This window comes from Mytilus edulis, chromosome 11 (assembly GCF_963676685.1).
Source record: "Mytilus edulis chromosome 11, xbMytEdul2.2, whole genome shotgun sequence".
Lineage (NCBI taxonomy): Eukaryota > Metazoa > Mollusca > Bivalvia > Mytilida > Mytilidae > Mytilus > Mytilus edulis.
In genome coordinates, this window is record NC_092354.1 from 19751869 (window position 1) to 19765540 (window position 13672).

At 33.2% G+C, this 13672-nt stretch overlaps 1 protein-coding gene across 2 annotated transcripts in view; it reads left to right on the forward strand.

Annotated features, from left to right (window-relative positions):
* Nucleotides 1-6674: 6674 nt before the first annotated feature.
* Nucleotides 6675-13672, forward strand: part of LOC139495295 (uncharacterized) — a 29970-nt gene continuing 22972 nt past the window's right edge. The window contains exon 1 of one of the 2 annotated variants that reach the window (XM_071283603.1): nt 6675-7025. In XM_071283603.1, the coding sequence (XP_071139704.1) occupies nt 7022-7025 (4 nt within the window). In that variant the 5' untranslated portion in view covers nt 6675-7021. The remainder of the gene's footprint in view (nt 7026-13672) is intronic. The other variant, XM_071283604.1, reaches the window with a different exon arrangement.

The following is a 13672-nucleotide window of genomic DNA, read 5'->3' on the forward strand; positions in this document are numbered from 1 at the left end:
TTATTAATGTATCCAGCAATGATCCATTCTGCTGAATGTAACTTGACACATTTAAAGAATATTAATAAAATACACATAGGACAATATCAAAGTTAAAAATTAATTCTCTTTTAAAACAAGTCAACATTCATGTAAAACATAACAACATTATATATATTATTAATATAAAATCTCAACATTCAGAGATCACATCAATTAAGTTGCACACGTAAATCACAGTTAGCTTAATCTTCGTAAATTGAAGATCTGTAAGTGTACATTTCACTCAGCATCTTTTTACTAAAAGTGTCAACATGTTTACAAACATTTGGATCAACCTTATAAAAACATTCACCTAGCAGTATGTTTATTTTTTCGTAGGACGGTAACTCTGTGAAGCAAAAGTCGGTGAAGTTAGTACTTAGGTACTCATTTATATCGGCAAAATACTTACTTCGTATAGGAGAATATTCAGAACATTCGAGAACGAAATGTTCCACGGACTCCTCAGATTTGCCTGAACACATTCACTGGGGTAAAGCTGATGACCGTAACTGCATTCACGGTCATCCCAAGATGTCGGATGAAAAATTAGGTCAGTTTCTGTATTGTCTGTTAAAGTGTTTCTATATCATTTTCTTTACAAATCATACATTGAAACGATGTAAATTTATAAAATAATCACTCGGAAATCACCAATTACTTCTGAGAAATGTGCATGAAACGGGAAATTCGATTTGAAAAAATCGCCAAGATGACCGTAAATCACAATCGAGATGACCGTAACAGAATCAGCGATTCATAACAAGACTGACCGTAACTGCTTTTAAGATGACCGTAATTTGTAAATGATGACCGTAACTTTTAAAGGATGACCCTCAATTCTAAGAAATATCCGTAATTATATAACTATCTTTTTGTATCAAATGATTAATCGTGTTGGTATACACATATTAATATGAAAGTTTTATCCTATAGGTAGAAGAAAATAAGACGTGCTTCAAATGCAAATATTACCATATGTATCTTTTTTACAGTAGAGGGTTCAATTTTTAAAATGAATTTGCCAAAAGACATGCGGTGCACAGCCTTCAACTGCTCGACAAAAGATTTTTTTTTGTTTCTGGGATTTCTTTTAATGACATATAATAAATACACATTTTTAAAAATGCCCAAAAATTGCATGTACACCCATTGATATTATATCGTCTTTCATTTTGTCGTGCAAATAAAATAACAGAAATATTTTGAAAATATCATTCGAATAAACTAGTGAAGGTGAGCTCCAGCAAAGTAGATCCTTAAAATAGTATTGTACGAAAAGCGTATCACAAGGCGGAACGTTGTCAATATGTATATATACAGAAATGTTATTCATACAGTCAGGATTCTACTTCTTCAAAATTATCTCCCAATTACGCCAGTTCATGCTCACAGTCGTAGAAATGGAAGCCATTGTAGGGATGACGCTCTGCCAATTTTGCTCTTGAAAACTGATAAATTTATCCACATAGCACCATTACGATCGATCGTTATATGTCAGTTATATTTTAAAATACAAATGTATCTACTAGCTAATGAGCATTAGTTAATGATCTTGTCTGCATTGATTCAACTTAAAAATATTGTCTGTTTGGATGTCAGATGGAATTTTTGAAAATTCTTAAGCATTTAAAAAAATTCTAATTAAATATTTTGTGGAAGGGCAGACAAAACATTTTCAGTGGTTGAAGATTATAAACCCTAGTTATCACACACACATTTTCATCATCCAAATTAAAAGACTGTCGTCAAGTACTTTTAGAAAAAATAGCTATTCGAACACACCTACTCTGTTTTTGTGTTTCATTAGATAGGTATCTCAATTGACCCATATATTTCATCTTTTCGTACTGTCATTTTTTTACGTTATAAAGTCAACCTGTAGCTTTGATATATAATAATGATAGAATCTGAAGCGAGATGCTATATAAAATACTCTTGCTTTGTACGTTTTAAAGACAAAATATACACCCCAAACATGCCCTAACATAAAAAGGTGCACTCGATTTTTCTCTTTTCGATACAATCGTTACCTGTTTTGGGGATTTTTTTCTTGATTCACATAATGGAAGGGCAGAACGAAAATTTCTGAACTAAAAGATTGATATGTTCTCCGTCCGTGATAAAAAAAAATCGGAGGTTATGCATTTTCTACATCCAACTTATAGATACTATATATAAAAAAGAAGATGTGGTATTATTGCCAATGAGACAGCTAACCAGAAAAGACCAAAATGACACAAACATTAACAACTATAGGTAACCGTAAGGCCTTCAACAATGAGCAAAGCCCATACCGCATAGTCAGCTATAAAAGGCCCCGATAAGAACCATGTCGTCGACTTGATATCTTATTGTTGTGCATTACTATGTAATAGATACATTGAAAACTTATGCAAATGGTGTTTTTAAAATAAGAAAATTGTCGTTTTATTTGTTTCTATTAACTTTTTAAAATTTTGTTACTATATCAAACATTACAGTTAACTTTTATCGTTTTCTCGATAAACACAGAGTTTCGATTTTTTTGTTCTATTTCAAAAGTGTTTCCGCCTGCATATATAAAGACAAATTAAGATTTTAATCTGCTTCTTCTGGACCCATACACATGGGCTCGATTACCAAATATTCGTATGTATTATTAATGTTTTTAATGCTCATTTATTGGCATTATGTTTTTCTGGTCTGTGCGTACGTTCGTCCGTTCGTCTGTTTGTTTTTCCGTTTGTCCAGCTTCAAGTTAAATAAAATTGAAACTTAGTACACATTTTCCCTATGGAATGATCTTTTTAATTCTAATGCCAAATTACAGTTTTATCTCATTTTCATAGTCCACTAAACATAGAAAATGATAGTGTATATGAGGCATCCGTGTACTAGGGACACATTCATGTTTCTTCAAATTTTCGTCGTATCGCTGTAAATTTGTGTTAAAATTTTAACGTCGATATCAATAAATATTTCATTGTTTACGAGAAATATGCAATTTACTATCATTGTTATAAATCCTAAATATGGCCAATTATATTATAGTTTAAAAAAAGAAATTTATGAAACATATTTATATCCGCTAACCGCGAGCCCCTATTGAGATCGACAAACTCAACAAAAAAGCTTTGAATACAATACGGATATTTCTTAGAATTGATGGTCATCCTATAAAAGTTACGGTAGTCCTATATAAATTACAGTCAGTCTTTACAAATTACGGTCATCCTTTACAAGTTACGGTCATCTTTTTACCAATCACGGTCATCCTTGTTTTATGTTACGGTCATCTTGAAAATATTTTGATTATGATTTACGGTCATCTTAACGATTTTTTCAAATCGAATTTCCCGTTTCATGCACATTTCTGGGAAGTAATTAGTGATTTTCGAGTGATTCTTTTATAAATTTACATCGTTTCAATGTATGATTTGTAAAGAAAATGATATAGAAACACTTTAACAGACAATACAGAAACTGACTTAATTTTTCATCCGACATCTTGGGATGACCGTGAATGCAGTTACGGTCATCTGCTTTACCCCAGTGACATTTGACAAATGGGAGTGTCGGACATATTCATTCTATACAAAACTTGATTTATGGGTAGACAATTTGTTCGTGCTAACAATTTTAACCTTGTAGACTTTAAATCGAGCAAGTTTGACAAATAAGGCTGTCTACCAGACGCAAGTCTGAATTTGGAGAAAGCATTAAGACTGCTTTTATTTCTTATAACTTAAAAATTCTCTTTCACGAACAAACCTTCCAAAAAAACTGTTTGAAAATATTTAGGTTAGGGTGCTATAAACAGTTTCGTATAAAAAAAAAACTAGGGGTTATTCCCCGACTAAAAATAACCATGGAGGGAAACCCATGTTTATTTACTCAATTGGTGAAAAAGTATCATGTCTTTTGTATTTGATTGTAAAAATTAGTTAATTAGCTTTCAATTAAAACAGGTTGAATGATTGAAATAATTTTAATAATTATATTAACTTTACATGTTTTGAGGGGAGACAACACTGTAAACATCCTGTTTTTTTGGCAGTGAAAATTGAAAACTTATTTGCAGCCACTGTAGCTCTTTTCGGAGAAGGAAACCGTACCCTGAAACAAGATTTTTTTGAAAGGCCAGGTAAAAACCTACAAATTTCATACAGTTTTGATTATGTAAAATGTGCATGGATCATGTCTTCATGGGTGTGCACATGACCTGGTTTCAAGTTTTTTATGTTTAAATTAGACCTTTTTTCCCCCATGTTCATTGGATGGAATATTTTTAATATATTAAAAGTACACATTATTTTTATTTCATTATAAACTAGGAAACATTCTGATTCCAGTGATATCTAGTTTTATACAAGTATCTTTATTAATCAGTCCACAACTAAGGGTCACTTATGCATGGTCCCTTAAAATGTGACGTCGTAAAAAAAAAAACTGTTGATTGCACCCTTAACATTAAATTTTGAGTTGTAAAAATGATTAAGACCAACAGAATTAAACACATTTTTCATATACTGAGGATATCCCCATCCTCGATGTAGCGTTAAGCCCTTAAGCTCGTCAAATATTATTCGACATAATCTATTCTTATCTAGGTCATGAAATCTAGCAAAATAAGACACCCTTTGTCTATCTAGGAAATCATTTATCGGTTCCCAACCCAAATCTTCTACTCAGATTGTCCCATAGACATTGTATTTATACGTCGCAACAGACATCAGATTACAGTGTCGTACAGTAATGTTAACTGATAAAATTGAGATGGAAATGGGGAATGTGTCAAAGAGACAACAACCCTACCATAGAACAGACAACAGCATGCAGAAGGTCACCAACAGGTCTTCAATGCAGCGAGAAATTATCGCACCCGGAGGCGTGCTTCAACTGGCCCCTAAACAAATATATATGCTAGTTCAGTGATAATGAATGCCATACTAAACACCAAATTGTACACAAGAAACAAAAATTAAAAATAATACAAGACTAACAAAGGCCAGAGGCTCCTGACTTGGGTGCATAAGTACCCAACGAAAAAAAAAACTGACCATTATCACTGAACTAGTGTATATATTTGTTTAGGGGCCACCTCCGGGTGCGGGAGTTTCTCGCTGCATTGAAAACCTATTGGTGACCTGCTGTTGTCTGTTCTATGGTTGGGTTGTTGTCTCTTTGACACATAGCCCATTTCCATTCTCAATTTCATGGAGTAGAAAGTCGGACGTATTTTTTTCTAATAGAATATGTTATCAGACGGACTTATTTTGTAAACAATGAAAAAAGTTGTTAATGAACGAAATATCCTTCAAGGTCTTTTTTTGTTGTTGGTCAAGCTGGCCTAAGGTCTCCATTTTTCGTTTGCACCTAAGTGTCACAGTAGAAAAAATTATTGCCGCATGATTTTTTTATTCACTGAGAAAAAAATGTGGAGTAGGGTGTCACACTTCAACTTTAAACCCATTCTTTTATATATTTTTTTTTTGGTTCGTATAATGTTATGATATCGTCGTCGTCTGCGTCGTCGTTGTCCGAAGACACATTTGGTTTCCGGACAATAACTTTAGTTTAAGTGAATGGATCTCTATGAAACTTTTTAAGAAGGTTCAATGCCACAAAAGGAAGGTTGGGATTGATATTTAGGATGATGGGGCCCAAAAGACATATTTTTCTAGTTTCAGGATAATAACTTGTGTATCAGTATTTCGATTGCTCTGAAATTGTACCACAATGTTTAAAACCACAAGTATAAGGTTGAGATTCATTTAGGGGGTTAAAGTGCCAATAGTTCAGAAATTAAGGGCCAAAAAAGGGACCAAAACAGGCATTTTTGTAGTTTCCAGACAACAATAACTTGTGTGTAAGTGTATGGCTCGGTCTAAAATTGTACAAGGTTCCATACTACAAAGGAAAGACTTTTCAAATTTTAGAAAAGTTTCAAAAAAAAAAATCTTCAATTGCACATGCCGTATTGCGCATATATTTGTAAGATCTTTGACTACATTTATTTTGTGTCAGAAACCTTTATTGTGTAAAACAAAAAAATTGATGACAATCCTAATTCAGATAGTATATCAAGCTTGAATATTAACGGTGTCCAAATTTGCTCATTCGACCTCTGCGTTCGTATCAGTCTGGACTCAGCGAAGCATTTTATATTGTTTGAAATACCCAACCTCAGACATAAGTCCCCACATTACGTTAGAGGGTTACGATCCACTCTCGTTCTCTTCACGGGAGTTGATCGTAACCCTAGGCTAGCGAAGATGGCATGTACTGTATATGAATTATTTCTGGGGAAAAGAGTGCAACTCATTAAAGATGTCTTAGTTATTCTCTGGGCCTCCCTTAAAAAACAAATTAAAAAAAAAAAAAATACAAAAAAAAATCGAATGTAACAAAACATATATCTATAAATAGAAAGAATTATAATAATCATCTATAAATAGGCAAATTATAATCAGAGGAAAATAATTAAAAAAAAAACTGCTTCTCTATAAAAGTACTGTAGATTTGAAATAACCAAAGGACTACTTTTTGAACTTTAAATAACAGTATAGTGTCAATAGATCGAATTTGTTCAAAACCGGTATTTTAATTATGATAGAATCAGTTATGTACCGTTATACATGGTCGAATAACTACTCATGCGTGACCACTGTGAGACAGGTAAAACCTTACAGGTAAAAGAAGGAGGAAATTACCTTTCGATCCGTCGTATAAACAGACAAGCAATTATATATTACATATTTTATTGATATAGGTAAAAAGATTTGTTTATAAATTGTAACTTCAGACATTCTCCGGTACGAGAAACAACTTGTTTCGGATGTGAGAAATGATATTGACATTGTGATGTTCATTTCTTCGTGGAAATGTATGAATACCGGCATGTGAAATGAAGTATGGAATATACAAATTTTGATTGAACGTGTCTATGAATTGTAACCTACGCCCTAACTACAAATAAATATAGCAATATTGGATAATTCTATAAACTGCAGTAGCAATGGGTATGTATTACATGTATCTCTTTTCTTTATGATCAAATATGTATACACTTACTTAACCAGTGTGCAGAAAACTGCTCTTATTTCTTGTCAATGATGGAACTTCTAGTTTTGTAGTTGTTCATATTCAGGGACACAGTATATTTCTCTATAAAAAAGGGGTACCATGAATGATATAACCATCAAATACTTACGTCATTAGACATATTATATTCCTTAATTATAATTCATTCCAACCATCGATCTCGTATTGTCTTGAAAGTGTGTGAAATATTTGCCACTGGACGTAAGGCAGCCTACAACTAATCATCAATTAATGTAGCTCACAAAACGTTTAGATTTCTTGAATGCTGATGACCACATACACAAAAGGATCCAAATATCCAATAACCTTTAACCCCAAAACTAGGCTTAGAGTCCGGGTTACAGACAAGACTACGTGGGATTAGGGGTCGAGGATGTTAAATTCTTAGATAACATATACATGTATACCCTTTTCTATAGTGAGACTAAAAGTCAACAACTTTACATATAAGGGACGACATCAAAAGATCGATTTAGGATAAAAAAAAAAAACAAACTTAAATCGAATAGTTTGGGGTGGGGGTCAACATTGCTGCAAGTTTTGTTAAATCTAAAATCGATTTTACATATATCCATATAGGTAAATCAATTTTTCCCAAATTAAGTTAAGAAGGGGGGGGGGGGGTAGGGGGGTCAGCAAAAAAAACTATGTGAATTAAGTTTTTTTTTTATCCTACATTGAACTTTTGATGTCGTCCCTAAGAGAAAACACAAACTAAGATGGTCCATATTCGCCCTATATTTCCAGGTTGTGAAAAGAAGGGATACGTGACACTCTAAACATTTTTAAAAAATATTTCTAAACATTGTACTTGAAAGTCTTTCGTTAAAAGTAGATATGGGTTGAACGACAATGAGAAAGTAACATAATGAAACAAAAAAACCTTTTGTATTATATTGCTATAAATGTTAAATGGAAAAGACTTCATAAGTCTGCTTGACTTGTGTCTTATTCAATTTGTACTTAAACAAATAAAATGTTTAAACTAGAAAAACACCCCCCCCCCCCCCCCCCCCCCCCCCAAAAAAAAAAACACCCCACAACAAACATTTAAAGGTCCATCTGAGCTTAAAGGTCAACAAACGTGATTAAAACTATCTAAACTTTAGAAATAGGAAATTTTGATAAAGGTTTTCACAAATCTCTAATATTCGAATTTTAGGTTTGAAGGATGGACGATCGTAAACGCCCAGTGGTAAATCATATACCTATTTCAGGGGCGGATCCAACCATTTCTAAAAAAAAAAGGAGAGTCAAAACAACATTGCCAAATTTAAAAGAATTTATCGTCTAAAAAGAGGAGTTCCAACTGCCGAACCCACTGCATAAGCCACCTTTTTAGGATAATGAGAGGTTAACGGGAACAGTATATGAACCCTGTATAAAACCAGACTGACACATACGGCGAGTCGGATTTTTAACGTGCGTGTTCATAGGTCACAGTGCAGAAAGTACAAGCATTGTGTGCTTTGAGTCGATAATGCTTGCTGTATTTTTTGTAAAGCGACAATTAAGGTGTTGTCTTTTAAAGGGTAGAGATTTTTGTCATATTAAGTGCATTATGTATTTAATAGGGTCTGGATGGAGGGTCCTTGATTTCAACATTTCTTAAATATTTAGGTCATTTTATCTATTATTTATCCCCTCAGTATTCTCTATTATGTGCACCTCTTTCCACCCCCTCCCCCCCCCCCCCTTTCCCCCATACAAATACACCCGTTTATACTACAGACTTTTAAAGAAATTCAAAATTAATGCAATCTTCATTGCTTTAAAATTATTAATGAAGTTAAAATTTTATTGATAGCTGATTTTCAATCAAACATTATTATACTATTTGTCAATTTTATGCTTAGATAAAAGAAAAAAATAGTTACAACCCACTTAAAAAATACATACATATAAGGCAGAAAATTAAATCGAATTTGATTGATGTGGGTACTGGTTAGATGCCCTTTATTGGCCCTATAATTTGGGAAATAAAAATATTTTGTTATATTCTATTCTTTTCTAACCCACCTAAAAAGCAGCCTTCCCGAAAAATAGTATGACACAACGTTTAAAAAAATGTGTGCATGCTCTCAAGTGGCTTTCTTGTCTAAAACGTTGGTTTCTGGTCAAAAGAAAAATAAATCTACCCTACAATGCACGGGTGCGTACAATGTAATGTTCACCTAACAAAGAATTTCGAAAGGGTGGCCTAAGGAACAAAGAATTTTTTGGCCAAACGGATACACTTCTGTAAGTAACACCTCACTGACCAAACAAATATTTACATTTCAAGGAAGTTCAGATACAATTTAGAAATGACTAATTTGTCAAGTTTTTCATATACAGTCAAACCTGATTAAACCGAACCCTGAATAAACCGGAAACCTGGCTAATCCAAACTTGTTCTGAAGACCAATCATATCACATGTTATGCATTGTGAACCTGATGAAACCGAATACCTGCCAAAACCAAACGAAATCTCAAGTCCCGAAAGGGTTCGGTTTAGTCAGGTTTCACTGTATAAGACAACAAATGATTAACTTGGTCACAATTCAAACTAAGATTATCCTTATTTGTTTTGATATTTACACTTTTAATCACGTGACAAAATAAATTATAGTTTCTGCTAGCGTCTCAACTCGGCCGATTCCGTACCCTCATCTACTGAGAGTAGCGGATTCTACCGAGAATTGCCGAATGTACTAGCGTAAGAAGCAAACATTAAAAGTACACGTAACCTATTTTTAAAACAAAACTCGACTAGTGCCACACGAATATGTTTTGATTAGATTTTATGCGATAAGGTACTTTATATTCGGGAAGGACATATAGGCGAGTGATATGAGAGCCAGATTTACATTTTTAATGCACCTACCTAACACACGGCTAAATTATGTATCACTGGAAAGCTAAGAATGTGTACTTTCTAAATATCCCGGTCGTCAAAAGAAATTATGGTGCATTTTTTTTTAAATCGAGGTCAAAGGTCATGGGTGCAATTTCAATTCTCGGATACTTCCAGAGAAAAAATCGAGACAAAACAAATGCTAAAACGAAACAATTTTATAGAAATGCTGTATTACTGTTGGGAAAATATATTTCTATCATAGTATTAATTAATTTTGGTTGATTTTAACGGTAACGCATGTTACGTAACGTTTTCTCTCAGAATCTTGAAAATCAACCATTAAGTCACACAAGTGTATCTATAGTCGCCCTTGCATTATCTAAATCTTATGATACCTCCATATCATTTGATTACACGTATTTACAAACATATAACTTTAAATTTGATATAAATATTCCGAAATTAAATATTTGAAGCAAGGGTAAAATATAACATATGACGTATTTTTAATTGTTTAGAAAAGTCCCATGTTGAGCTGTACAATAAAATTGAGGAAGCGTATGGTCTCCTGTTAGTTTGAAAACCTGTCAACTGCTTCAAGATGAGACAATCATAGGGCAATTTTTTTTTATTATTGTAGTGCAATATGTTGAGTCTGGATCATACCACAATTTCATTTACATCACTAAATCAGATATGATAAGAGTACTAACTAACATTACTAAAATGAGTAAAGTGCTACTAGTATTTTTATATCAACAAATTGACAATTTTAATATAAAACATCACAAGGAAAATATGATCACTCATTGTACGTCAAACTGTGTTTGATTTTACTTAAGTCGGCCGCCGTGTATCTTGAGATATCTAATTAATCAAACAACACTTGACAAAGTAGTTTGTACTTTTTTAAAATTACGCTAGTGATGACGTTCGGCTACTTTGGCACTAAGTATTACTTTTTTATATTTTGTTTCACCGCTTCAAAAGGGAGGACAAGGTATCCTAATATGGAACCTTTTATTTGACTTTCTTATGTTAAAATCCCGTTAGCATATAACCTAGATGATCGAAACGTCGGACCAATGGGATGTTCGACCATTTAGGTGTCGGAATATTGCGATATCGGAATATTATAGCTTCATTTTAACTTGTTAGCTCATCATTCTTATCGGTCAACATATCCATACAAAGACAACTTCCTTGGCATTGGTATATATCAGTACAGCCAGCAGAGGTTTTGCTCAAAGCGGACACAAGATCTACTATATACAGATTGAATTAAAAATTGGGAATGGACATTGAGGGATTTGTCGAAGAGACACCAACCCGTTCAAAAAGCAGGCAACGACCGAAGACCACCAAATGGGTCATCAATGCAGCAAGAGACTCCAAAACCCGGAGGCGTTCTTCACTGAGCTGGCTCCTAAATAAAAATGTACTAGTTTGAAATGATAATGGACGTCATACTAAGCTTCGAAATATACTCAAGAAGTTAAAATAAAAAATCATGCAAAACTAAGAAAGGCCAGAGGCTCCTGACTTGGGACAGGCGCAAAATTGCGGCGGGGTTAAACATGTTTTTGGGAATCTCAACCCTTCCCCTATACCTATACCAATGCGTGAACAGATCAAATATTGTAGAACGTTGGATGACATCATACCGGACCGATGTTGCCTTTTAGCCAACCAAAGTCATACGGAGAACTTATTGCTTTTGTTGTTAGGTCGACATTGTCTAGGATAAAATTTGACCCCCAGAAGAAAAATAATGCCATGTAGAATGTATGCCCCATTTTCAATTTTTCTAATCTCCTGATCAGTCAAACTTGTTAATAGTTATCAAAGGTGTGTCCATAAATACGGTGCATTTGTAATGATAAGCATAAATGAAAAAGAGTAAAAAAAATATTTATACATAATATACATTCTACTAAAGCCATACATCTAAGAACTTTGTCAATAGGAATATCGTACGCTTTATTGACTGCCGCAGATGCGCCATCATCCAAAAGACAATACAGAAATATTTTTAAAGCAGGTGGCATAATTTCAATTGAATAGTCCAGTGAAATGTTTTTAGATAATAGATATTCATCTGACTGAATTACAACTTTACCCTATATCTGCTTCTGTAAAATACTAGTAGCTGCATAAAGTGCTTGCAACCAGTTTCGCAGTCACTGCTCAGATCTTTAAAATTGACAGACTTTATAGCACAGTCATTTTAAACGGGTAATTTTCCGTCATTACGGCATAAGACCGCATTATAGAGATACTGTATACAATATTGGATTTACCTTGGTCTTGTTGAGGCTGTATACATATAACTATAAACTAACCATATATTTTTAGTTTTTGTTGAAGCTGATAATATATTGTGTAGTTTTCTCGGCGGCGATCCTCGAGCAGAAATTAAGCCCGGTTAACTGATCAAGTAATCAGTAAAGTTGTTAACCAGAATACTTCCTTGTGTACAGGCACGTCATCTTCAATCGTCGAAATGTTAGTAAAAGCTGTTTTATGTTCAGAATTAAATAGCTCTTTACTTTCTGATTTCAAATTTTGTAGCAAATATTTAGCGATGCAAGCTCGATGGTATAACGATTTAATAGTAAAATTAACATGAGTTATTTTGTAAATCAGATCATTGTAGGAGATATATGTAGTAACACTCAATACAGCTTGAGTTTGCTCCTCAGAGGATATCTTATGAAGTTGTGTAACTTGCTTATAGGCTTTATATACATTTGCAAAATATACAAACAGAAAAATCAGAATGAGTTGTTACATCTACCGCCCTCGTTGATATATGAGAAGAGACTGGTCGGTAGAATTGGTACACGTAGTACAAAGTCTTTGTACAGACAAAACTTACTTTTGAAATATTTATAGCAACTCTTATAATATTTTGTATTTTCAAATGGAATGTTTTCATTTTTTTCATATTCATCGACCAGTCTTCATCTTTTCGTTTTCCCACTGCGGCAATACAACCGTATCTTCATTTAAGTGTTTAACCACATAGTTTCTATGTAGTAAATACATGACAGACTATGCATCTGTGTCAATCAACGGATAGTTTTTGCTTTTTAGCATAGGAAGGGTTTGATTGTGAACTGGGCTGTGAAAATTTGACACTATCGACTCGGAAGATTTTCTACAATTTTCCGATACGATTCCTTATTTAGAAAGGGATGAATTCTACAGAACTCAAAAACTATGTTTTACTTTGATTTGATCTTAATTTCGGACGATTTTATATTTATTTAAGCTAAACTGAAGTTAAAGATAGAAAAAGAACCGTTTAAATATGATTTATCGTACTCTAATAGCACTTTTAAGTACACGGAAATCGACTAATATATTCAATAAAAAAAACACGAAATCGAAATAGATAAGAGATTCCGGAAACTATTATGATTTTACCCAACATCATAAAATTACAGAAATTCGTGATTTTAAGAAATGTTGAGATAAAGTCTTGATCTTGAATGAAAAAACGATAACTGATGAGTAATTTGGTGTGTTCTAAAACGGATAGAGTGCAAAAGCATTTAATAAAAAAATATTTGTAGATCCGAAAAGGTCAGGATTATGAAAATTTTCGTACAAAATGTCAAATATTTAGAAGGAATGCAAAAGCATGCGGACTTACAGTTGTAAATATTGTTTTTCATTATTTTAAGAATCTAATTCACTTAATTATTCTGTCTAAAAGAAGA